The 25,732-nt window shown below is 51.6% G+C and overlaps 1 protein-coding gene across 1 annotated transcript; it reads left to right on the top strand.

The window, feature by feature from the left end:
* Positions 1–583: 583 nt before the first annotated feature.
* On the top strand, positions 584–21,055 carry SDC4 (syndecan 4). Its single transcript, XM_082669956.1, has 5 exons — positions 584–682; positions 13,449–13,587; positions 14,693–14,739; positions 15,561–15,759; positions 19,011–21,055. Exons 1-5 carry the CDS (start codon positions 614–616, stop codon positions 19,160–19,162), a joined length of 606 nt encoding a protein of 201 aa, XP_082526082.1. The 5' UTR covers positions 584–613; the 3' UTR covers positions 19,163–21,055.
* Positions 21,056–25,732: the final 4,677 nt, after the last annotated feature.

Genomic DNA, 25,732 nt, shown 5'->3' with positions numbered 1-25,732 from the left:
AGAGAGATTCTCAGAACTTGGACAAGCAGAGATTAATTTCTTTCTTTCTTTTTTTTTTTTTGATGGTTACCTGAGATTAATTTCTTAATTTCAGGTTAGGATAGATTTATAGAAGAGCTTTCACTAACTGTGGCTGTGTTTTAAGGCTGACCCCTGCCTTAAAACAACCCGCATTCACTGCCCATTTGGAAAGTCTTCTGTCCCTCAGAGGGCAGCGTACCCGGTTGGAAGGGCGCTAATCTAAATTCACGACCCTGGACAAGTCCTTCCTTTCCGTGGGCCTCAGTTTCCCCAGTTGCCCATCTGTAAAATGGGGTTAGGCACAGTGATCTCCCGTCACCTGCCTAGCAGGGGATCGGGGATCCGGGTTGCTGGAGGTCAGGGATTCGGGTGGACTGAGCGGCCCGGTCCACGGGGCGGGTCCCTCGGGTTTCCAGCTGGGCGGGCAGGCGTAGCGCCCGGGAGGCCCAGCTTTCGCTGGGGAATTCCTGGCGGGTGTGGGCGACGGGGGCGGGCCGGGGCGGGGCCGGGGCGGGACCGATCACCGCCTATAAGAGGGCACGCGCGCCAGCCCTGGCCACCAGCCTTCGCGCTCTCTCCGGACAGTGGTACGATGGCCCCCGCCCGCCTGCTCGCGCTGCTGTGGCTCCTCGTGGGCGCCCTTGCCGTCGCCGCCGAGTCGGTGGGTACTGGGAGATCCCCGGGGGGGCGGACTGGTGCCTCCTTTGTTCCTGGGATCCTGCGATGCGGGGGCAATGGGGAGGGGGATGCGCCGCCCCCAGCTAGACGCAGAGGCCAGAGACACTTTGTTGGAAACTTGGCTCCAGGGTCCCAGGGAGGCTCCGGGGAGAGGGGGGGTGGGGGGCTCCCTCGCGCGCCGTGCGCCCCCAGCCTGTTGCGCTTCCCCTCTCCCTCTGGCCTCAGACCCGCCGCGGGCTCAAGGCTCGGACGTGACTAAGCTGGTGTCACCTCGTTTCCCCTCACCCTCTCGCCCCTTCCCTGGTGATCCTGGGGCAGGCTCGGAGCCCTGACGCCCCTTCTCGCCCTCTAGAATCCGAGATGGCCTGGGAGTGAAGAGGGCTGCCTGTACTAGGAATGGGGAGGGGTTTAGGGTTCTGCAGGGCCTTGTTTCACACACCGGGGCAAGGAGTGAGCCCTGACCTCCGTTCTGGCCGCAGCCCTGCCACTGGCCTGTGGCTCCGGGCAAGGCCCTGCCCCTTCTGAGTCTCGATTTTCCCATCGGCCCAAAGCGTATGGGGGACTGGGACAGGAGGTGACCAGTGCTTCTTTAGGGTCCCTACAAAGTTGGGACGCTGATTTTTCAAGGGCGGACTGGAGGGGACGGTTTAGGCTCACCACTTGGCCAGGAGTCAAGTCTCTGCTCTCCGCCAGAAGAGCGTTTAGCGCTGGGGAAACCTAAAGCTCCCACTTTGGGGTGGGGTGAAGGGGGGCTGGGGGAAGAGAAGGTCTCAGTGAGCCCCGAGGAGCGTCCTTCTCAGCGCTTACTGGTCCCTGCTGTAGTTTACAAAGCCTGGGGCCCACCAGAAGCTCCGTTCGTCCCAGCAGCCAGCTGGGAAGGAGTGAGCCAATCACATCTGGGAAGTTGGGGTGCAGGAATTGCTGAGAGGCAATCTGACCCCCGCCCCCCAAAAAAGCCTGGGCTTTGTGCTTCCTTGGTGCCCTTAAACCTCGGTTTTGGGGAGAGCAAATCCAGTGGCGTTTAATCATTAATGTCAATTCTTTATGGGCTCCTATTCCTCTGGGATTATTAGGGGTGCTCGTTTCTGCCTGGCAGGCTTCATCTGAGGTATGGGTGAGACCCTGAGCTATACCCACCCCTGACCCCAGCCCCCCTTCCACCCCGTCCCCACGTACAACTGCAGCCCTGAGTGATGACAGCAAACATTTAGTGCTTATGGTACTGTTCTAATAGCTTTCTAATAGCTGCTGTAATGGCTCTATCAGCTAGTTTAATTCAGCCCTTCTGTTTACTGTTTTAAACTGGTCCTGAGGCTACACAGGTCAACTAACCTGCCCAAGGTCACACAGCTGATAAGAGGCTGAGTCAAATGCAAATGAAGCAGACAGGCTTCCAGGTCCCTTTTTTTCTCTTTTGCACGTATCTTGACGTGTAGTCTGATGCTACTCTGAGTGGCTGCTGTTATGTCTCATCCCTGGGTCACTCTTTAGAATCCATAAAAGATTTGGGGTGGGCCGGCCACAAGGAATTCTGGGGTAGAAGGAAACTGAGGGCCAGAGTGAGGTGATGACTTCCCCAAACTAAGAAGGGCAACCTTGCCAAAAGGTGAGTGGCTGAGTTAGGACTCGAACCCAAGCCTGCTGCTCCCTGTGCAGTGCTCTAAACTAGGCCGCTGAAGGATGTGTTGGCGTCACAGCTGTGGAGGCATCCGAAGGAATGGCATGGCATGTCGCATCGGCCTGGGTGGTGTGGGGAAAAGGGGAAAGACCCTGGTGGTTGAGAGGTAACATGCCGGTCTCGGTTCAGGGGCTGCCAAGCCTGCAGGTGCTTGGGGGGTCGGGGGAGGAGCAGGCAGCTGTGCCTGGGGGCAGTCAGGAGGATGTGGTTTGGGGGAGGGTATGTGGTGACCCATCAGCTGGAGAAGTGAGCCCTAGACAGCTGCTTCCTGAGAGAGATGTCCGTCTCTCTCATCCTGACCTCAGCGCTCCCTTCCTGGCTAATGTTACGAGATCTTCCACCTTGAACTGGGTCCCGGGGCTTCCCCCCTTTCCCCCCGCACCCTGCTCCCAGCACTTTTCCTCCCAAGGTTGTGGCTGGAAAAATCAGACCTAGTCACAGTCGGATTAGACCACAGAGATGATCCGGTCGACACTTTTCTTTTTGCAGGCGGAGAAAATTGAGGCCCAGAGAGAACGGTTTTGGTAATAACAGTTGTTTATGGAGTGCTTTCCATATACCAGGTCTGGTGCATTTTATTCTCATAAAAACCCTAGCATGTGGGGATTATATTATGCCCACTTTACAGATGAGGTGAAATGGTACCATCTTGGGGTAGCAGAGAGCTCCCAGGCCATCAGAATCTCTTGTCCTGTAGTCCCCCTCCAATAATGCTATTGGGGCCACTGCCCAAAGTTTAGGTTTAAGCCAAAGGCCTGTCCTCCCCGTGGGTAGTGCCCTCCTTTCCGCCCCCTCAGTGCCACAGGTTTTGGGAAGGGAACCCAGGCTGAGCCAGACCCTTCTCTGTTAGGTGGGGCTTGCCGTCCTAAACCAGTTCTTCCTGTCCAGCTGGAAGCATTCCCCTGATCTGCCTTCCTGCCACTCCCTCCCTGGCCAATTAAAGGCAGCCTTGTTTTGGGAGCTGGACCCCCGCCCCGTGGTGTTGCTGCCCAGGGGCACAGACGTGGCACCAGGCCCAGTCAGTCCTGGGGAAGTGTCCCCCACGCACCCCGTGTACTTTAGCTAAGAGATGTTTCTGGTCTTCTTGAGAATTCTCTCCTTGGAAGTAGCGGTGGGGACGGAAGCCCAGGGGGTCTAGGACCCTTGAGTGGCCAGAGAGAGTTCTTTGGAATTCTTAGAAGCCCAGAGAGCTACCAAAGGAAAATATTTGGGCCATGCTTTGGAGGGCTGTGTGAGATTGGGTCCCTTTCTCTCTCTGGGTTGACATCCCCCATCTGTAAAATGGAGTTTGAACTGAATAGAGAACCCCTTCCAGCTCGGATATTCTATTAATAATTAAGTAGCTACTCTTTGAAAGCGTTGTGGAAACCATAAAGACATCTAAGGCATTCCCTCCCTTGAAGAAACTTATGGCTCATGAGGGTATTAACATACCCCATCAAATTCTGAGCCCTTCCTCCTCCGACCCTCTTCCAGCCCCCGACACACCCAGGCCAGGAACTCTGCTCTATTCACTTTCAGTGAAATACCTGGCCCATAGTTAGTACTCAGGAAATGTGTGTATGAATGAACGAGTAAATGTATGCATGTAACTTCATTCTAAAAGGTGCACTGAGGTTATTTCTTACTAACATGATTGCCTCCCAGTGATACTGTGACGTAGGTATTATTATCTCCATTTTTACAGGAAAGTGATGCTCAGAGGAATGTAGGGGCTTGCCAAGGTCAGGACCAGGTCTGTCAGGTAACACAAGGTGTCTGATTTGCAGGTCCTCGGAGAACATTCCAGATGAGGAAATTGGCTGGGTTTGATAGTAGATGCCTTGGGTCCTCCTTCTGAATCGCTGGGTGACCTTGAGCAAACATGCCCTCTCGGTCTCAGTGTCCCCCACTCTGGAATGAGGTTGTTGGACCAAAGCCCTCTAAAGGGTCCTTTCTGGCTGGGGGAGAGGAGCTTTCTTGGCATCCTTGGTTAAGAGTCTACGCAAGAAGCAATGGTGGGGAGGCGGGTGGTGGAGACATTCAGCTCCTTCCATCCCCAGCTCCTGGAAACAGGGCTTTTCCAAGTACTTGGAGCGCTGAGCTGGCCTGAATGAGGGGGTGGGAATCCTGGCCTGGCTCCCCCGCCCCAGGTCCCTCTTAGGAGGAATTGGCTCCTAGCTGTCCTCGGCCTCCTGGACTGGTGGGTGTGATTTCCAAGTGACGACTTAAAATTGGGGGAAGGGGCTGGACAGGGCTCTGTGAGTCACTGGAGGAGAGTGGTAGCTGGCCTGCCTGAGTCACCCATTTCCTTTCAGCCTCTTGGCTAATAGGATGGCCCTGCAGTGGGCATGTTGGCATGGGCTCCAGAGTTTCACCTTGTCCTTTGGGGGCCTATTAGGGATAGTCAACTAGTGTCCAGGGCCTTGAAGGGACATACAGGAAATACTAGTACTAGGCCCCAGACCTTCACAGCGCCTTGCCTGTGTGTGGCCTCTGACGGAATAGAGCTGACCTCTGCAACTAAATTGTGGTTGCCAAGGGGGAAAGGGGTGGGGAAGGGATGGAGCGGGAGTTTGGGGTTAGCAGATGCAAACTATTACACATAGAATGGATAAACAACAAGGTCCTACTCTATAGCACAGGGAACTATAGTCAATATGCTTTGATAAACCATAACGGAAAAGAGTATAAAAAAGATTGTATATATACGTATAACTGAATCACTTTGCTGTACAGCAGAAATTAACACAACATTGTAAGTCAACTGTACTTCAATTAAAAACAAAAAAAGATTACGTAGAGCAAAAGAGAAGAAAATAAGTGACCCCTGGCAGGTAGTGCTCCCCCCCCCCTCGCCCACCCCCGCCTCCCTTAAAGCAAAACTGAGGCTGCAATTGGTCTGAGTTTACAGAGCAAAGCTGGTACAGTCCAGATTGATCCCAGGATTCTGATTTTTCTGACCCTCTCTCTTGCTTCTTGGGATTGGAACATTGATTTGGATTTAGGCAGACCTGAGTCCAGAGATGTGAAGCCCCCCCCTCTTACCAGCCCCATGGCTTGGGACAGGCCACTGGGCCCCTCCAAGCCTCTGCTTTCTGGTCTATAAGAAGATGGGGTTTGTGGGGAGGCTTGTAGGAGAGGACAAGGCCGCAAGTGGAGCTCTTAGGATCCCGCCTGGTAGGCAGGAGGCCTCAGTGAAAGTTCCCAGCTTTGCCCAGGCTGCCTTGTTGCCAGATGGTCCTTTCCTTTAGAGGATCCCACCCTCAGGGGCCCCAGGAGAGCTCTCTCCCCTCCCCCCAACAGCTGCAAGGTGGGAAGGGAGGAGTCTAGGGTGGGGCTGACAGAGCCCAAATCTCCTATTTGTTTGTCTTAGAAGTTTGTTAATTATCGGATGGGTTGATATTTAAACAAGAACCAGTTCCCGGCAGCCCTACCCCTCCTGCGGGGATGGGTAGGAATCCCCCTGCTGAGCAATTTCTCAGCCTGGAGAGAGACGGGGCAGGGGGACGGGACAACCAGGACACTGCCCGGGCCTCAGGGGTTGGCCTCCCATGCTGGAGGAGCCTTGTGCAGTAGGGGGAGGGCCGGTGTTTCCAGTCCAGAGGCTGAGGGAATTGCAAAAAAAAAACCGCCCTGGGCTCTGGGGGAGGGAGTGTGATGGTGGACAGAAAAGGTACAGTGTTCTGGAATGCCAGTTTTCAGATGTTTTCATCGTGTGATGCCTAGGGAGAGAGGAGAAGGCTTGTGTCAACAGCTGGGGCCTGATTTAACCCTAAGAGTTCAAGCAACCTGACTTGGGCGGGTTTGTTATTAACTCACTGGTGATCTTTGGGCGTGGTCCCCTCTGGCCCTGTCCCCGGGAGGCTGGGAGACTGGAAAATGGGTACGTTTCACGTCAGAAAAACCTGAGTTCCCGTCTCAGCCCTACTGCTCAGCCAGGGACACGCAGTTAGTTAATAAGTCATTTGGCCGGTGTGAGCCCCAGCGTCCTCTATAAAACACCTGTGTCACTCCGGGTCGTCATCAGTGTTTGGCAAACTTGTGGAGTTCTGGTTTAAGTTCAGTTTATTATTAGTGGCTAGACAAGGGTTCTTGACCTGGCCAGAGGTTGGCGTGGGGAGGCGGTTGTCTGTGTGCGCGCTGAGAAATGTAAACCAGTAGTTATGGTTCTTGGGGTTCAGAACTTTTTATCCCTCTCACAGGGCTCCAGGAGTCCCCAAAAAGATCACTCTGTGATCCTAACAGTTCTTAACAGCTTCAGCCTTCTGTGGTCCCCCCTACCCACCCCTGTGACTCCCTACCTCCCACCCCATTCCCAGGCCCTCCTACTCAGCCCCCTCCCTCCTGCTTTACTCTGCATCCCCCCTCCCCCTCCTTCAGGCTTGGAGCTCGGCTGCCCCAGTTTTCTCTGGCACAGTAGCAGAGGCAGCTAGTCAGGTGACACCTGGGGTAATGGAAAGGGGAGGCAGGGAGAGGCTGGTATGTGTGGAAACAGTGACTTGGTGGGGCCCGCCGGTCGTGGCCAGGCCTGCGGGGGACTGGCTGTACTGTTCAACCTCGGGGCATGGGGGCAGTGGTGACCAACGGCTGGGACACTCCTTGCCCCGGGGAAACCCAGCCAAAAGACGTCTGCGGGACAGACTGACCCGATCTGGAGCTGTGGCTTCCCCGAGTGGCGAGGGAGGCTGGGAAGGGGCAGGAAGCCAGCACCCAGGGCTGATCTAATCGGCCGAGACAAGGCTATATCGACTCTGCCCTAGAGAACACGGGAGGCTTGTTTATACCCTGCCCTCGGATCCAGCAGGGACCTCGGATCCGCTGCCTAGATTACCAGCCCAGCTTCAATGCACCTCTGTCTCTGCGGCCCTGAGGGAACCAGCCCCCTCCCGGCTGTCTCCACCGGTAATCGGTAATCGGAGCAGTCCCCAGCTTGGTTACCAGGCCTCCAGACAGAGGAAGGCTTGTCTCTTTGAGAATCGCCTTTCATAGGTGGGGAAACCAAGGCCCAGAGAGAGAATCTCCCACGATTATCCGGGGTGTTAGTGACAAGGATGCCGCATCAGCTTCGGCCAGGGGGATGTCCAGAGGCTCCCCCCACCCTTCCCCTTCCAGTCTCTATTACTAGCTGGCACCCCTGGGTCCTGGAGCTGCCCTGGATGGGCAGGGGGGATTGGTGAAAAGCTGCTGGCAATGCCAGGCCTGGCTTCTCTCCTGAGCGATTGTGTTCCTAGTAACCCGACCTTGGAGTGGGCAGGGCCGACATTCGAACCCCCATCCCCAGACCTGGCTTAACCCTTCCCATACCAGCACACCAGGTCCTGCATTTGTGTGTGGTTTCTTCTGGCCTTCTAGATATTTTTTTCATCCTCAAGGCAGGTCAGGAAATACTCTGGGGATACAGGTCCCCAAGTAGAGTTTCAAGTGTCTCTCTGGTCACTGCCGTTTGCTCTTTTTGGAAAAATGCAGTTGGTCTCTCCTCTGCCTCTATCTGCTTAGGACAGGTGCTCCAAGCTGTGTGACCTTGCGCAGATCTCTGCCCATCTCTGGACCTTTCTCTCTTCTATCAGGGGGCCTGACTGGTTGGTAAAGAGTCTCTGGTCTCGGAAGCAAAATAAATAACAAGTTATAGGGTGTGTCCCTGCGCAGTTTGCAAAGCACCTCCCCACCCACCCACCACTTTTCTAGCAATGCAACTGCTTCTACAACTTTTCCCAGGTCTCTCTGACCCTTTGAGCACTAATCCCCTTAGCCAGAAGGAAGGCAGATGGGGATTAATAATAGCTGCTACTCACTGAGCACCTGCTGTGTACCAGGCCACGTGCTGGGTCCCTTGCACACCCCAATGCGTTTCACTTAATCCTCATCCTTCAGCAAGGTGCTACTAGCCCTGGTTACAAAAAGAGGAAGCTGAGGCTTTAAGATGTGAAATAAATGCCCAGGCTTGTATAGTTAGGGAGTGATAGGACTGCGGTTTGCTGGTGGAACTGCCTTCACAGGTCACCACTCTGGTGGTAGATCCTTCCATTTCTGCCAACATGTAGAGTCCTGATTGTGGCACCCAGGTTTTGCTCATTCTAGGGGATATCTGACCCTTCAGAAGGAGGATGGGGGAGGACCATGCCTGGATCAGTGGCCCCTTCTGGGGCTCTCCTGCCGGGACCACTGTGCTGGGTTCAGCAGTTAGGGCCCAGGGTACTCGGCATCCCAGCTTCCCCCCAAATTTGGCTTGCCCAGTTGACCTTCTGGTCTCACCCCCGAAAGAAGGGTCGAGTGTGTCCCTGACCCCTGGGGGTGGCTTCCTCCCCTGGGGAAGGGCCAGGTGGGGGAAGGCTCGCCTCTCTTTTCCTCCCACCCGTTCTCTGACCCTGAACTTCTCCCCGGTGTCCCAGCCAAGTCTCTGTTCTTTTGTTTAAGCAATATCACTTTTACCTTTGTTTACTCCCTGACCAGGGGAAGGGGTGCCCTGGAGCCCTGGCCTGGAATTTGTACGCTCTGGGCTGTGGCACTGGGGTGGAGAGGTAAATTGTGGGTGGCAGTGAGAAGTCTGGCTGTGGCTAAGACATGGTCTTGAGAAAGATCTAGGTTTGAATCCCACCTCTGTCGCTTTCTAGCTCTGTGACTTTACATGAATGACTCAACTGAAGCTCTCTTGCCCGCAACATGGGTAGAGCACCTTACAAGGCTGTTGTGTTAATAAAAACACCTCATACGGAGAAAAACCCAGTTTGGTGCCCGGCATGTCGTGGGTACTAGTGCCTGGCCCCATGATTTTCCTGGGTGACTGAAGCTGTAGGACTTTGCAGTAGGGTTGCTGACGTTTCCTAGCTTCATGCCAATCGCCTAAGGATTGGATATGGGTTATATCTGGAGTGACAGCTGCTGCCCGTGGATTTGCTGAGCCCTTTAGGGGCAGCCCAGACCCTAGAAGTGGGAAAGGAAGACAAGTCCAACCCAGGAGCCCAGAGACCTAGGTTCTTTTTTTTTTTTTTGAATTTTTGAATTTTTATTTATTTTTTATACAGCAGGTTCTTATTAGTTATCCATTTTATACATATTAGTGTATACATGTCAATCCCAATCTCCCAATTCATCCCAACACCACCACCCCCCGCCACTTTCCCCCCTTGGTGTCCATACGTTTGTTCTCTCCATCTGTGTCTCTATTTCTGTCCTAGGTTCTTTTTTTTTTTTTTTTTTTAGGGACCTAAGTTCTAAGTCTAGTTCTGCTTGGGTGACCTTGGCAAAGGCCCTTATCTTTTAATCTGGGTAATAAAGTGAGATGGTTGGGCCTCAGACACCTTCTGTAGGTAGGCATTAGTCTTCACAGCACAAAGTAGCGCCTACCCCTCTTCTTTGCTATGGGGACTCTGGGGAAGCATCCAGCATCTCTAAACCTCCAGGCAGCAGCCCCAGGTGCCCACCAGGGTCTGCTGATTCAGCTGCTGATTTCTGTTGTGTGTCTATGAGTAGGACAAAGATACAGAGAGACCTGAGGGCCCAGAGAGGGTGCCTGTGCGTGCACACACGTGTGACCACACGCTCCCCGGGCAGGGATGGGGTGAGCCAGGTGCAGGGTGGAGTCCCTCTCTGGTCAGGGCTCGGCCTGGCTGCTGGGGGGCCTGGTTCTTCAAAGCCACCTCAGACTGAATGGGCCTTGTCTGAAAAGAGGGTGGGGGAAGGGAGGGCTCTTGGCATCCCCCCATCCACACACAGACACAAAAGGGATACTTGCCCACAATCCCAGGGAGCCTGGTTGCGTCTTGCTGGTCTAGTCTTAGGGATTCTGCCCACTTGGGAATTTCCCTCTTGTTAGGGGTCTTGGGCAGAGAAGGGGCCACTTCTGTAGTTGGAGAGGATTTAATTTCCTGTGTCCTCCATCAGTACACCTCACAGAGCTCCTCCTAAGCCCTTTGACTTGCTGTAAGAGGCACCTGGGCTCATCTAATGCAGCCTTTAGGGATTCCTGCCCATTTATTTATCTGTTTGTTTGTTTGTTTGTGGCGCACCACACGCCATGCAGGTTCCTTTAGGGATCCCTGTCCGCTTGCTTATTTATTTATTTATTTGTGGCACACCACATGGCATGCAGGTTCTTACTTCCCCAACCAGGGATCGAACCCGTGCCCCCTACAGTGGAAGCTCGGAGTCCTAACCACTGGACTGCCAGGGAATTCCCAATCCCTGTCCTTTTAGAGCTGAGATAGGTGTCTGATGGGATCTAATCCTGGCTAATTCTGGCCATTCCTGACCTTAAGAAAAGTCATTTATGCTCTCAAGGAACCTGGTATAAAAATGAAGGGTTAGGGACTTCCCTGGTGGCGCAGTGGTTGAGAGTCCACCTGCCGATGCAGGGGACGCGGGTTCGTGCCCCGGTCCGGGAAGATCCCACATGCCGCAGAGCGGCTGGGCCTGTGAGCCATGGCCGCTGAGCCTGCGCATCCGGAGCCTGTGCTCCGCAACAGGAGAGGCCGCAACAGTGAGAGGTCCGCGTACTGCAGCATAAAAAAACCAAAAAAAAACCCAACAACAACAAAAAATGAAGGGTTAGGGATGACCCGGTGACCCCCAAGATGGCTGAACTAGGAATCAATCTAGTTTTCAGCCTGGGTTTTGCTGCAGACTTGGTCTTCATTTCCTGATGTAAAACAGAGCTGTTACCAACCAGTCAGTGTGCTGATCCCGTGGGTTGTTTTGAAACACTCCTCAGCACTTTCACCCACTAAAAGAAAGGCGGGATTCATAAATAACCAGTCGTGGCTCCTGGGAATGAGAAGGTAGGGGAAGGTCTCAGCCTGAAACAACACAGTGTTGGGACCCCAGCCCCCATCTTGAGGACTTTGAGCTCTGACTTGTCTCCAGGCCAGATAAGCAAGTGGCCAAAGTACCTTCTTTCCCTCCTGGGCTGGGTTTGACCTCCACTTGACAGGACTCCCTCCTAACCGAGGTAGGTGGGCACTCTGTGTACACGTGTGTTCATGCATGTGTTTATCCGTATGTGGCTAAAGGCTCAGGTGACCCATGCCTGGGTTCTGGTCCAGTGTGGGGACTTTCTTGCCTGGGTGATCTTGGGGAAGTGACTAATTTTCTGAGCATCTCCCCGCCCGCCCCCCCCCCCATCCCCCGCCTCTTAATACTTCTGCAAATAAGGGCTATGAGGTGGAGCTCATTCACGCTAAGTGCTTAGTGTAGTAAGCCGCCGGGGTCCTGCTGTTTCTGATTCTGGGCCCCAGGGGAATTTGCAGCAGGAGATGGGGGTAGAGCACAGGGACCCCACCCTAGGTACAGGCAGCTTGCGCAACCACGGAGGAGCCTTCCTCCAGTGCTGCCAAACTGAAGCCACAGGCATGGGGCTGTGCGGGGGCTGGAATTCCAGCGCCGGCAACCCCACAGCTCCTGATTCCCGAGTCATGAAGTCATCCCCCACCAGGGCTTAACCCCTTCTGGCTCCCCACCCCCACGTGTACCAAGCGTTCAGCAGAGATTCTCGCCTTGGCGGTGGGAGGGGGTTGCCTGCCCACTGCCTTCCTCCCGGCCTGACCCTGCTCCCTTCCGGGAATCCAGCTGCTCTTGACAGGGTGGAAGGGGACCTGATATGATAGTCCGGTTCCGCCCACCTCTCCCCGGAAGCCTGGGCCTCTCCCACAGATGGTAACCTTGTCTTAGGAACGGATGTTCCTTCTCAGGCTCTCCCCTGTGTTACTGGCAAGTCTCTGCTGGGTGAAGGACAGCTTGGGCAGTCAGAAGCACGCCCTGGCCTCTTTCCTGAGCTATGTAGGTAACTCACTGTGTGACCTTGGGCAAGTCACTGCTGTGTCCGGGACTCATCTTGCAAATTCTGTGAAATGGGAGGACAGGGGCCTCCCTGGGTTCCAGCTGGTGTTCCTGGTTCTGAGGAGACCTTCCACCCCCTTCAGTTAGGGGGTTGGGGAAAAGAGAATGTCTTGGGCAGGGGTGTGTATTGAATGTATTCGAAACCCTGACGCTTCTGGGAAATAATAGGCACTTTAATATTTGAGTTCATTAGTGAAAGAATGAACTTTGCCCAGGGCTGCTGTTCTGTGGGCAGAGGAAGGCTTAACCCAGAAGCTAGGGGGAAGGGTGGTGCGCATCCCATATATTTCCCGACTCTCTTGAAGGAGCTTTGTTTTACGCTCAGCTGAACTTGAGGGGATGGGAGCAGGGTAGCTGATGTTCTGTAGGACTTGGGGAAAGTTCTTCGCCTTCCTGGATCTTTCATACTTTCTTTTTGAAAGCTTCTCAGTGGGGATGGACCTAAGATTCTGCTGTGAACAGCTAGCCCCAATAGGTGGCAGTTGAGTGATACACATGGGTCCTGGAGTGGATGGTCCGTGAGGGCAGAGGCAGGGCTTATTTAGCACACGGCAGAATGACTCCGTGGGAGATGTTTGGAAGGCTGAATACACGAGTGTGCTCATGTACTCTTGAGTCCCTAGCTCCGGGCAGAGCCCTGACCCGAAGCTGTCCTGGGGTGTGGGTGGGCCAGCCCTGCCTGTCCCAGCCCCATCCGACTCAGCTGGGAAAGTTGTCCTAGACTGGGCGTGACCAGCACCAGTGGCCCTCTCCCTGCCGTGGGTGAATCAGCTGTGATAGCATCATAGCGCCCTGGAGCGTGGATGGGGAACAGTGGCTCTGAAGGCGGGCAGCCCTATGTGGAGTCCTCACTTCTCCATCTGCTACTCCTGTCACCAAGAGAAAATGATTTAATATCTTTGATACCCAGCTTCCTCAGTTATAAAATGGAGTTAAAGACTGGCCTTTAGAGTTATTAAGAACAGAGCCTGGCATATAGCAAGTGCCTCAGTACAGGGCACCTAAGGTATTTATATTCGGTTCATGACCACCTTTATATTTTTAATAGCTCAGAATGGGAACGGAATTTGTCTAAGGTCACACAGCAAGTTAGGGGCCAGGAGGGGGCAGGACCCAGGTCTCCAGGCTCTGGCCTGATCCTCTTCCAGCACCCCAGCTCACCTTCCTGAACGCCCACTTCACTGCCTCTCCAGGGTTCAGGGGCTGCTATAGAGCACTGGGAGGCGACTGACTGATGTGTCTCCTGTTTTTACCCTAGATCCGAGAAACTGAGGTCATCGACCCCCGAGACCTCCTAGAAGGCCGACACTTTTCCGGAGACTTACCGGACGACGAGGATGTTGGGGTACCTGGGCAGGAGCCCCATGACTTTGAGCTGTCTGGCTCTGGAGATCTGGGTACGGAGGGTGTGGTGGGCAGGCCGGGGCCCAGGGCTGGAGGGAACCCATCCTCTTCCTCCTACAAGGGTGACCCCGCCTTGAAGTTGGATTTTCCTATCGTGCCCCTTCCCCTAAAAAGGGGGGAAACAAAAGTTGCCGGATCAACCCATCCCTGAAACCCTCTCTGGGCAAATGGTTTGTTGCTTTGAGTTCAATTTTAGTTCTATCTTTGCGCCAGCCCGAACCTGTCCACCTTCGGACAGGGTTGGGTGGGGTGGGCGTGGGGAGGAGGACTGTTGAGTGTTTTTCTTCCTTTGAAAAGGAAAGGGAGCAGCTCAGAAGCCTGGGGGCAAGGTGACGAGAGCGGTGTGGGTGGGAACGGAGAGCAAACCCCCTGCTTCGGAGGGCATGGGAGTAGTGAAGGGGCCCAGACCAGGGGCCGGTAACTCTCCTGGTCTGTGACTTCCTGGCTCCCGCTGCCGGGCTAGACAGAACTGCAAGAAGCATCCCTCCTATGTGTGAGGTGGTGTAATAATTTGAAGTTTGAGCTTTGGAGACACGTAGTCCCGAGTTCCAACTGCCACTCGGTGACCTCTAAGCCTTGGTTTCCTCATCTGTAAGATGGGAATAGAAATGACAGTGCATCGGTGTCTGTGTTGTGGAGTTGGGACTGAGTGAAAGCCCTTGGCATTTACCATACCCTCGGGAAATACACGAATATTGCAATTTCTAATATTTACTGTTGCAATCTAGCTTCTTCTCAAATAAATCCCCTGGAGATCTTGTTAAAATACAGATTTTGATTTAGTGGACCCTGAGATTCTGCATTTCTAACCAGCTACCGGGTGATGCTCTTGGTCCTGGGATCTATATGGAGCAAGAGTTTGGAGCTGACAAAAAAAATCTGCCCAGTTACCAGCTCAACATTCCTGTGAAAGAGCCAGGGAGGCAGGTCTCAGGAGCCCCATTTTACAGATGAGATGACTGCTGCTGGGGTGGGAATGATCACCTGCTGGACACTGAACATTTGGGGGCCGATTGTGAATTCGAACTCCCACCAGCCCTGGGTCATTGACCTGGGGGTAACCGACCTCACATTCACACGGCCTTTCTGTCCTTACAGATGACTCAGAGGACAGCCCTATCTTCCCGGAAGTGATCCATCCCTTGGTAAGCAGCTACACGCTTTTGCCTCTCCTGTTCTTAGTACCTCTTGAGGGGAGCAGAATAAGTGGGAGTCTGACCTCACTCTGCAAGAAGGCTTCTATTTGTGGCCCTGGACTCTTGGGACAGGCACAACTGTGGGTCATGGGCAAGCCATCCTCTCTGCAGGGGTAATCAGTAAGTGATAAACACTTAGATGTGTTTCCAGCCTCTTTTTTAGTGTGCGTTTCTAGGTATTTCCCAACATTAATGTCGAATTATACATACAGTTCTATGTACTTCGTTTTTCATTTAAAGTGATCATGAGTATTTCCACACGTAATTAAATGTTTTTCCTATGCATTTTTATGGCCTGCGTAGTCAGAGTTCACCCAGTTTCCCTTATTGATGGAAAAGAGGTTTATGATTTTTTGATCCTTCAGTGACAACACTGCAGCAAGCATCTTTTACACAAATCTCTGATTAGCCCCTTAGGACAGAGTCCCAGAGGCAAAATTGCTGCCTTAATGGAGAAGCTATTTCTGCAGTTTTGCCAAACCACCCTCCAGAATAGAATAGTAATATTCTATTACTCTAGAACATTCTAGAACACCTGCTTCCCTGTGCCCTTGGTCACATTATTCATTCCCCTTTTGGGACAGATTTACTAGAAAAGTTGACAGCATAATTGTTGAGAGGTTGTTGCTGATTTCTGCTCTAGGACCACGTGGTTTGGCCAGCGAGATGCAGAACCAGATTCCTCACCTGGCTGAATGTCCCTGTCCCCTGCCCTGGGTCCCTCCCCCAACCATGCTGAGTGTTGGTCTCTTTTCCTTCCCTCTATCCAGGTGCCTCTAGATAACCACATACCTGAGAAGACAGGGCTTGGGAGCCGGGTCCCCACCGAACCCAAGGAACTGGAGGAGAATGAGGTCATCCCCAAGAGGATGTCACCCTTTGGTGGGGACGAGGATGTGTCCAACAAGGTGTCCATGTCCAGCACAGCCCAGGGCAGCAACATCTTTGAGAGGACAGAGGTTCTGGCAGGTAAGGTCCCATGCTTCCCACAAGATACCCCGAAGGGGGAGAGGGCTTCAGGTAGGGGCAGAATAGAGCTGCAGGCAAGGATGCCTCTAGCCCATTAGGCAACTTGGTACCCCTTCCTTACAACCCCTGGGTGCCCTGGGGCCTTGAAGGATGACACTTCCCCAAAGACTCTGTGTGCAGCCTGTTTCACAGAGAGGAAGAATTACATATCAAGGGCTAAAAAAATAGACGTTGAGTCATTCACTTGCCATAAGTCCTTCTCTTATTTACAAAGCACTTTCCCAGCCTGAGTTTAGCACCTGGGGAGTCAATTATTAAAAGTTTAACCTACCTTGAAAATGTCCCCTGAAAGCCCAGAGGCTCCTTTGGGTTGGGCTGTCTTCCCCTCCCCCTGCTGTCACTTGGCAGCCTTGTGACCTAGGCTGAGAAGCTTTCCAGCCTCAATGGATGAAGTGACCCTCAGTTTCCTTGTCTGCAAATGGGTACAGTGCTATCCCCTTGGGTTTCATGACTTCATGAAAAGTAGAATCTAAAATAACTTGGCAAACCGTAAAGGGCCGTTCTGGTTTGTTAGTATAGTTCACAATAGTAGACGGTACAGTACAGTACACTAGTAGTAGGTGGCACCCAGGGAAACTTCATGGGCCAGATTAAGAAACAGAGGCCTAGAGAGAGTACATGTTTGGCAAGAGCTGTAGCACTCTTGACCGTAATGTGCTGTGTGGCGAAAGCTCTGTCCCGGGGAGAGGCTTCAGGAGTGGCTCTGTGTAGCCTGGCTGTGGGGTCTTCAGCTGGGGTGGTATTTGGCTTCTTCTCTTCTTCCCTGGCAGCTGTGGGGGTCCCCAAAGCTGGGTGGGGAGCTTTGTCAGAGGGAACTCCCTTTCTGGCCAGATTCTACAGGCCGAGGGCCAGCCTGGATGAACCAGCCTGGTGAAGGGGCACCCTGGGCCCAGGCTGGGTTTTTCCTGTCTTCTGGCAAGCAGCTGGGCCAGCAGCTCCGAGTAGGCTGGAGGTACAGGGAAAGAGCCCTGTGCGCTGCCTGCAACCAGGACAGATGAAGGATCTTGCCTGCATCTTGCCAGGGTATAACCCCTGGGGACATTGGGCCCAGCTCAGCGCTGACCCTGGCCCACGGGTCCCAGAGTCAATGTTCTTTGAACTTTATGTGTGATGTGGGTGGGGTGAGGGATGCTGTCGAAACTAGAGGGGCCCTTAGAGACCTTTTAATCTTTGTAAGTTTCAAACTACTTGGTGGAAGTTCAGAGGTAAAGCCTGCCCCGTCTTTCTTCACCCAGAGTTTCACTTTTATCTGGTGGATGTGGGATAAGCATAAGGTTTTGGCTTTTACCAACTGAGCGTTCTACTGCTTTTAAAGAAAAACGTAAAAACCACTGATCTAGTCCAAACAACTGTTTCTTATACGTAGAGAGACTCAGTCCCAGAGAAAGCAAACCGCTTACTTTGGGTCATTTAGCAAGAGAGAACCGGGTCATCTCAATACTTCCAATGGAGAATTACACAAGTGTGAGATCTTCAGTTGAAAAGTTATATTGTTGAGCTAGCTGAGGCGGGACCCTCCATTCCAGTAGTTTTTAAAAAGCACCTGGGACTTTATCCAGTGCTTGTCATGTGCCATGTGATTAATGCACCTGCCTCACTGAGTCCCCATAACAACCACATCCACCAGGTATGGTTATCTATACTCTACAGATAAGGAAACTGAAGCTTGGAGAAGCCTAGTCACTTGTCCAAAGGCACAAGACCAGACAGTGGTAGACCTGGCATTGGAACCTAGGACCACAGGCACTTCTGAGACTGTCCTTGAGCCTTGACCTTGTGGGGAATCCCAGCACAGACCAAGGGTCTAACAGAGGAGTCATCAGAGGGAAAGGCGATGGAAACGGGAAGGGGGTTGATACCTGATAGTCCACGTCCTTTTTCTGGTATTTCCTGGGGGTACTTTGTTGCTGCTTTTTCGTCATTTTAGTCAAGAAAGAGCCTGATTTGGTTCTCTGCCACTCTGTCCCCATTCTGTGCATGGATTTGGAGTGTGTGCAGGGGCAGAAAATTAATCTTCTTAGGTTAAGACTGAATTAGGGGACTCAATCTGCTACAGAAAGGATTCTGGGAGATATCCCTGCCCGCTCAACAAACAGGAGTGAGCCCTCCGGGCAGCCTGGTGTCGTACAGAGAACATAACGTTCACCTGAAAAGCCCACACCTGCCTGACACTAACCAGGTGCCCTCAGCCAGTGCTCCTCTCTGAGCCAAACTGTGTCATATATTAAGCACCTACTGTTGTGCCAGAATGATTCAGGGTGCTAGGGACACAGATATAAACCATGAAGGTTCATCATTAATGAGTACTGAGCATATGCTATGCACTGTTCTGAGCTCTCTAAGTGGCTTAATTTATTTAATCCTGGGGACAAACCTATGAGAAAGGCACTATTGTGTCCATTTTGCAATGAGAGAGATGAAGGAATTTTATTATTTAGATCCCGCAGCCAGTTAAGTGGCAGAGATAGGAATGGAACGTAGGCCTTAAGCACTGAGTTCGTATGTAGGGACATAAACAACATGTACAATTTTTTTCTTGATCACACCGTGCAGCATGTGGGATCTTAGTTCCCCGACCAGGGATCAAACCCATGCCCCCTGCAGTGGAAGCATGGAGTCTTAACCACTGGACCGCCAGGGAAGTCCCAAACCACATATATAATTATCTATGACGTAGGAGTGTGGACACATTTGCATGTGGTAACTGTGTATGGTAGCATATACCTGCGTGTGTATAGAATGTATATACCAGTCTATAGACATGTAGGTCTGCACAGGGATGCATGCACACGGGGTCAGCTAGAGAGCTCGCTGTGCTAAGGACCATGGGGTAAGTAGGTTTAAGGGGGATTTCCACAGCCTGCAGTTTCTCTTCTTCCTGGCTCAGGGCTGAGCTGGGAGTTGGCCTGGTGTTGAGAAAGAGCCTGGCTTTGGACTCAAGCAGATGTGGGTTGGAATGGTGCCTTTGTCACTCTGGTTCTATGGTTTTTTCGGTGACTTACAGTGACGCCCTTCTCGTTAATGAGGTTGTGAGAATCAAATTCAGTAAGGCATCAGCAGAGCACACCCAGGGGAGTGATGGCGAGGACGTCTAGTGGTAGGAGAACCGACCAGGCGGGAGTGGCCAGTGTACCCCGAGGTCGCGACGGGCAGCCAGCTCTCACCTCACCGCTCCCCTCTCTCCTCTCCAGCTCTGATTGTGGGCGGTGGCGTGGGCATCTTCTTTGCCATTTTCCTGGTCCTGCTGCTGGTGTACCGCATGAAGAAGAAGGACGAGGGCAGCTACGACCTGGGCAAGAAACCTATCTACAAAAAAGCCCCCACCAACGAGTTCTATGCCTGAAGCTTCCTCCTGAGCACCTGCTTGGACTTCACGGGGAAGGGCCGCTGAAGGATTTTGAAGGGTGGACATTAGGGGAGGGGGAGGGCAACCCAGTCCTGATCTATCAGCATTTCCAGCTCCGATTAGGGTTTCAGTGTCAGAAGAGACATCACCTTCTACTGTTCCTGCCTGCCTCTTCTTGATTCTCTGGGCCTCCATTGTCCCAGCAGAAAAACAGGGTTAAACTTGGCCTTTCTCAAGGCCAAGTCTGGGATTGGATCGTTTCTTCATCTTCCGGTTTAGAATCGAGGCCCAGCTGAGAGCCTGTACTGAACAGGCCTCATCCAGAGCCTTTCTAAGCTATTGTGTGAATCATGCTGGAGGGGGGCCCCCACCCCCGGCCTTCTTCCCTCCCTCCCTTCCTTCCACAGCCTGGCCCCTCTGCCAGGAGCTGGGAGAAGGAACCAGAACCATCTATCTGCACCTGGAGATGTGTCCCTCAAAGGGCACCTGCAACCACACTATGAGAGTCTGTGGTACACCTTGGGCCATTCTAGCCTCTTCCAAGTGACTTTTGGAAATCAACATTTTTTATTTGGGGAGGGTGGGGAGAAGAGCTGAAAGTTCATTGTGAAATGGACTTGTAGAATATTCATAAATCTATTTTTAGTGGGATTTTTTTTTAATGGTTCATTCCTTTGTACAGAGCCTCTCTACCTGGGCAAGAATACACGGAAGCCGAGGCATTCTCCTCCCTCTTGCACCTTTCCACAGTACTTGCTAAGTTTGTATTTAATGTTTTTTGTTTTTGTTACTCGAAAGAGAGAGCAGAGTTGGAGATATAATTTTTATTAATTTTTTTTTACTATTTATAGCTTCAGACAGGGCCTCTCCTTCCCTCTTGCCTCTTTTTCTTTAAATCCCCTCCCCGTGTTTTTTGTTTTTTTAATTCTTCGTACTTCCCTGCTTATGACCTTGGCCCTTTCTAAAGCTGCTTCCTCTAAGAAGCTTTTGCTGAAATATAGTTTTCTAGCAGATCCCAAAACATAACCTAGGGGATGGGATATTTGTGTCTCTTTTTCATGTAATATATTATTATTCTTCCTTGGTTCTAGCAAAATAGATAAATATATTTTTTCAGGAAATAGTGTGCTATGATATTCCCATGTAAAGCTGGGTGGGTGAGTGAGTGAGTTTTTGTGTGGCGGAGTGGATTTTTGCCTCTTTCTCTGGTCCTGTTCTTTGGTGCCTTCTCCTGATTGGGCTGGAAACCTTCTCTCCAGCTTTTGCTTTGAGCCTAGCTGGGGTTCCTTCATTTGCTGTCTCCTCATTTAAGAGAAAATTGGAGAGCAGTGCTATCCAATATGGCAGCCACTAGCCACGTTGAGATCAATTAAAATTACACGAAGTCAAACGTTCGTTCCTCAGTTATAGTAACCACATTTCAAGCGCTCAGCAGCCACACGTGGCTGGTGGCTGGTGTACCAAACATGTGGGCAGAGCCCACTGGTGACTGTTGGACAGCACAGCTCGAGAACTAAGCTGGTTTAACAAGTCACAGCCCCAGTTTTGCTGAGATGACCTTTGTCTCCCTAGACAAAGGGGGATGGGGGAGGGCTGATCAGGCCCTGGCCCTGTTATCTGTGACCCTTCCTCTCCAGAGAGGAGAGGCCTGGAGAGGCCTAGTGGCTTAGCCAGGGCAGGCGACACCTCCTGACCCCATTGGCTGGGGTTGGGGAGGGGATTACCCTTGCTTCCCTCACCTTTCATCACCATAACCCCAGGGTCCCAGCTGGCTGGGTCCTCTTCCTCCCCTGGTGTCCTTTTCCTCTGGCCATGTTGGGAGTGAGCACCTCACACTGTTGTCTGTTACTGATTTTTTGATAAAAAGATAATAAAACCTGGTACTTTCTAGATCGCCTGCCTCTATCATTTTTAAGTTCATCAGACGTCATCCTTTCCCTTGATCTCAGTGGAGCCTGAGGTAATTGCTACCAGACACCAGAGGCAGAGATGTAAGACGCCAGGAAAGAGCCCGGACAGGAGGGAGGAAAGTCAGAACATGCACACTGGCCGGTGGGCCATGTCTTGCCTACCTCGGACTTTTGTTTAAGCGGCACCGTGTTTCAAAAACAAACGCAGAAATCCTTGAATTAGTTGCCGACTATGAAAGTGAGGATGTTTCCCATAAAAATCCAGACTGATTCCCTACTTCTCCCTGGGGGAAAAAAATCAAGATTTGGCAACTCTCAGGCTGCATGGCAACCGCTGGGAGTTGCTGATGGGCGGGTACCTGTTTAGATGCAGGCTCTCTGCTTTGCCACAGTCTGTCCACCTGCTTGGCCTCTGGGCATCGAAGCTGGTAGGCTCTGGTCAGATACCATTGATGCCTCTCGATCCTCATAACAACCTTCTGAGGTGGGTAAGATCCTTTTTTTTATTTTTAAATTTAATTTAATTTATCTATTTATTTATTTTGGCTGTGCTGGGTCTTAGTTGTGGCACGTGAGATCTTCGCTGCGGCATGCAGACTTCTTAGCTGTGGCATGCAGACTCTTAGTTGCGGCATACGTGCAGGATCCCCGACTAGGGATGGAACCCGGGCCCCCTGCATTGAGAGTGCAGAGTCTTACCCACTGGACCACCAGGGAAGTCCCAGTTCCTCCCATCTGTTCGATCTGCATTATCCAATCCAGTGGCCACTAGTTACATGTGAGTGTTTAAATTAAAATTAATTAAAATTCAAAAAATTAAAATTCAGTTCCTTAGTGGCACTAGTCACATTTCAAGTACTCAATAGTCACACGTGGCTGGTGCCCACTCTGTTGGATAGAGCAGATAGAGAACATTATCGACTGCGGTAGGGCTAGGCTGGATGGTGTGAGATTAGCTCAGGATCCCGGGGTTTGGATTTCACCTTCATTAGCTGTTACTTTGGGCTCCAATGGGCTCCAGGGAGGTGGGTCAGAACTTGGTCCATAGGAAGTGTTCCATAAGTGGCACCTTATCCTCATCATAAACACATCTTTTGGGTGAGGTATTAGTTCCAGAAAGCCCTGTATCTTTTATTGCCGTGTAAAATTACCCCCAAACTTAGGGATTTATCACAATGTAAATATCTCACATAGTTTCCACGGGTCAGGAGTTAGCTAGGTGGTTCTGGAGTCTCATGGGATTGTAGTGAAAATGTTGGCCAGAGCTGCAGTCATCTGAAAGCTTGACTGGGCTGGAGGATCCACTCCCAAGATGGTGCACGTACATGGCAAGCGGTGCTGGCTGTCGGCAGGAGTCCTCAGTTCCTTGCCATGTGGACCCCCATAGGGCTGATTTGAGTGTCCTCATGACACAGCAGCTGGCTCTTCCCAAAGAGTGATCTAAGAGAGACAGGTGGAAGCTATAACACCTTTTATGGCCGAACCTCAGAAGTCGCACACTGTCGTTTCTACTAAATCCCATTGATCAAAGGGGTCAACCCTATTCATTGTGAGAGGGGACTACAGAAGGCAGGAGGCAGGACTCGTCAGAAGCCATCTTAAAGGCTGGTTCTTACAGCACCCCAGCTGGTCAACTCTGGACAGGGGTTAATGTATGTGGAATGCTAACTCTGAGTGGAGCTTGGTATCATATTATTTCTGAGAATTGGGCAGGGGATGCAGAGTGGTTTTGGACAATACTGGGCCAGTTTTGTTCATGATCCTGCCAATCTTCTGAAGCACCAGAAGCACTGACCCCTGTATGGGGCAGTTCCTTCCTGGGGCAGAGAGAGGCCTATAGGCCAAATGGATTCCCCCTTGCCAATAATTTGCTATGTGGTTTTGGGGGATGGGATGGTCAGAATTCCAAGGTGACCCCCAAGATTTCTGCCCCCTGGAGTACATAACCTGTCTATTCCCTCCCCTTGAGTATGGGCAAGACCTCTAAATATGATGGATGTCACCCCCATGGTAAGGGCACATTGGGTAGCACCCGTGAAAGGATTTTGCAGATGTCATTAGGGTCCTGAATTAGTTGGTTTTTGAGTTAGTAAAAAGGGAGATTATCCTGGGTGGGCCAGGCTTAATCAGTTGAAGATATGGATAAGAGGGTCTGGGACCTTCCTGATGAGAGTGAGGCTCTCCTGTTGGCCCTGAAGAAGCAAGCTGCCATTGAGTTCTGCAGCTACAAGGACGTGGATTTTGCCAACAACCATGTGAGCTTGGAAGGGGGCCCTGTGCCTCAGAGAGACTGCAGCCCTGGCTGACACCTTGATGACAGCCTTGGGAGCCCCTCATCAGAAGACCCAGCCAAGCTGTGTGTGGACTCCTGACCCATGGAAACTGTGGGACAGTAAGCCATGTTGTTTCAACCTGCTATGTTTGTGCTAATTAGTTATGTAACATGAAACACGAATACAGGAAGGTCACTTGCCTCCTCTGGACCATCAGATTCCTCATCTGTCGGAGGAAAATTGCAGTGTTTGGATCGTCTCTAAAAGGGCCTCTGGAGTAACAATGGCAGCAACTGGCGCATATAAAGTGGTTAACTCTGGGCCACTGTTGACCGTACTTTCCATGTATTATCTTATTCTTCATGACATCTTATGAAACCAATCCTATTTTCCCCATTTACAGAAGAGGAAGCTGAGGCACAGAGAGGTTAAGTGCCTTGAACTAGACAAACTCACCCATCTAGTACATACAGCTTGGCTGTCGTCTGAAATGTCACTGTTAGCTCTGCATTCCTTCATTTTAAGGTGACTTCTCTGAAAATACATATGAGTCATTAGTGTGAGAAGGGAATGTATATATATACATATAGTGTACATATATACTTTCTCGACTTACAATGGGGCTATGTCCCGATAAACCCATCGTAAATTGAAAATATTTTAAGTTGAAAATATCATAAGTTGAAAATGCATTTAATCCACCTAACCTACCAAACATCCTAGCTTAGCTTAGCCCAACTTAAATGTACTCAGAACACTTCTATTAGCCTACAGTTGGGTAAAATCATCTAACACAAAGTTTATTTTATAATAAAGTGTTGAATCTCTCATGTAATTTATTGATACTGTACTGAAAGTGAGAAACAGAATGGTTGTCAGTGTATCAGCCGTTCACCCTCACGAACACGTGGCTGACTGGGAACTGAGGTTCATTGCCGCTGCCCAGCATCAGGAGAGAAAACCTGACTGCATCTCGCCAGCCTGGAAAAAGATCCAAATTCAAAGTACAGTTTCTACTGAACACGTATTGCTTTTGCACCATCGCAGAGTGAAAAGATCGTAATTTGAACCATGGTAAGTTGGGGACCATCTGTATATGTATATACCAGGACACAACCAGCCAAGCCCAGGATACTCCCACGCTGGATGAGGGGCTCTTGGTGTACTTCCGGACCCCAGCCAGGGTCGGGAGGAGGATACTTAGAACCAGATGGCGGCTTGGGGATGAGCTTGGCAGAGTGAGGCCCACTTCAATGCCCTATAACCAGAGTGAGTCCATAGAGAACTTGGTCACGAGGATCTGCCTTACCCCCTGCCCCCATCCCTGAACTTTACCTGCCCCTCCCCGTCCCCCCAGGAGGCGAACAGCCAGCCGTAACAGGTGTTTACCACTTAACCACAGAAATCATTATCGTAGCACCGCTGCCCGGCCTGCCTTTTGTCCCTTGGAGTCTGGAACAGAGCCAGGTCTGCCTGGGGGGGCCTTTTTGGGTGAATATGGTCAGGGCTGACGTTGCAAAACTTAGTATATATCATCTTACTGGTTTCGTTCCCCTTAAAGCTAATTCCTCTCTCCCTTGCCGTCTTCACGGTCTGTGCCCACAGCTGTCAGCATCCTCAGGGAGGAGGGGTATGAGAATTTTACCCACACTGGTTATATAATGACTTTCTACTTGAGGAAACAACTGAAAAGAAACGGAACAGAGAGAGAAACCCAAAGGTCAATGCTTAAACCGGAAGATTAGCTTTTTCCCAGTGGGGTCTCAGGCAGCATGAGAGCTGGTAAATTGGGAGATTTTGGAACGGAGATTTTGACCTTATTCGTAGTGAGAGTACACTATGTGCCCTACCTCATCCCCCCACCCCCCGCCCCTTGTAAAACACACATTCTACCTACACGTAGCAGGGAATTAAGAGTATTAAGTAGAAAACGAAAAGAATCTCAAGAGCCCCAGACTTAGCATTAAAAATATAGGATTCAAATCAGGTGCTGCCATCAACCTGCTCTCAGGTTCATGGACTTTCTCTCTCAGAGCCTCAGTTTCCCCATGTGTAAAATGAGGAGGAAATATGGACCACAGTAATGACTCTCAACCCTGTGGAGTTCTAATCCTGAGAGCATGGAAGAGTTAAGATTATCTTTAAGGACCCCAACAGTTCTTCCAGCTATAAATGAAAACTCAATTCTTGGGCTTCCCTGGTGGCGCAGTGGTTGAGAGTCTGCCTGCCGATGCAGAGGATGCCGGTTCGTGCCCCGGTCTGGGAAGATCCCACATGCCGCGGACAGGCTGGTCCTGTGAGCCATGGCCGCTGAGCCTGCGCTCCGCAACGGGAGAGGCCACAACAGTGAGAGGCCCGCGTACCGCAAAAAAACAAAACAAAAC

This window comes from Grampus griseus (assembly GCF_964374135.1).
Source record: "Grampus griseus genome assembly, chromosome: 14".
Taxonomy (NCBI): domain Eukaryota; kingdom Metazoa; phylum Chordata; class Mammalia; order Artiodactyla; family Delphinidae; genus Grampus; species Grampus griseus.
The sequence above is the reverse complement of the archived record's forward strand: the minus strand, read 5'-3'. Positions and strand labels throughout refer to the sequence as shown.

What these genes read in the sequence shown, in the direction of transcription:
- SDC4 (XM_082669956.1), top strand. Translation starts at nt 614, where the DNA reads ATGGCCCCCGCCCGCCTGCTCGCGCTGCTGTGGCTCCTCGTGGGCGCC. An exon ending in CGGAAGTGATCCATCCCTTG is followed by an intron (nt 14,740 to 15,560) that starts GTAAGCAGCTAC and finishes CCCTCTATCCAG; the next exon opens with GTGCCTCTAGATAACCACAT. An exon ending in GAGGACAGAGGTTCTGGCAG is followed by an intron (nt 15,760 to 19,010) that starts GTAAGGTCCCAT and finishes TCTCCTCTCCAG; the next exon opens with CTCTGATTGTGGGCGGTGGC.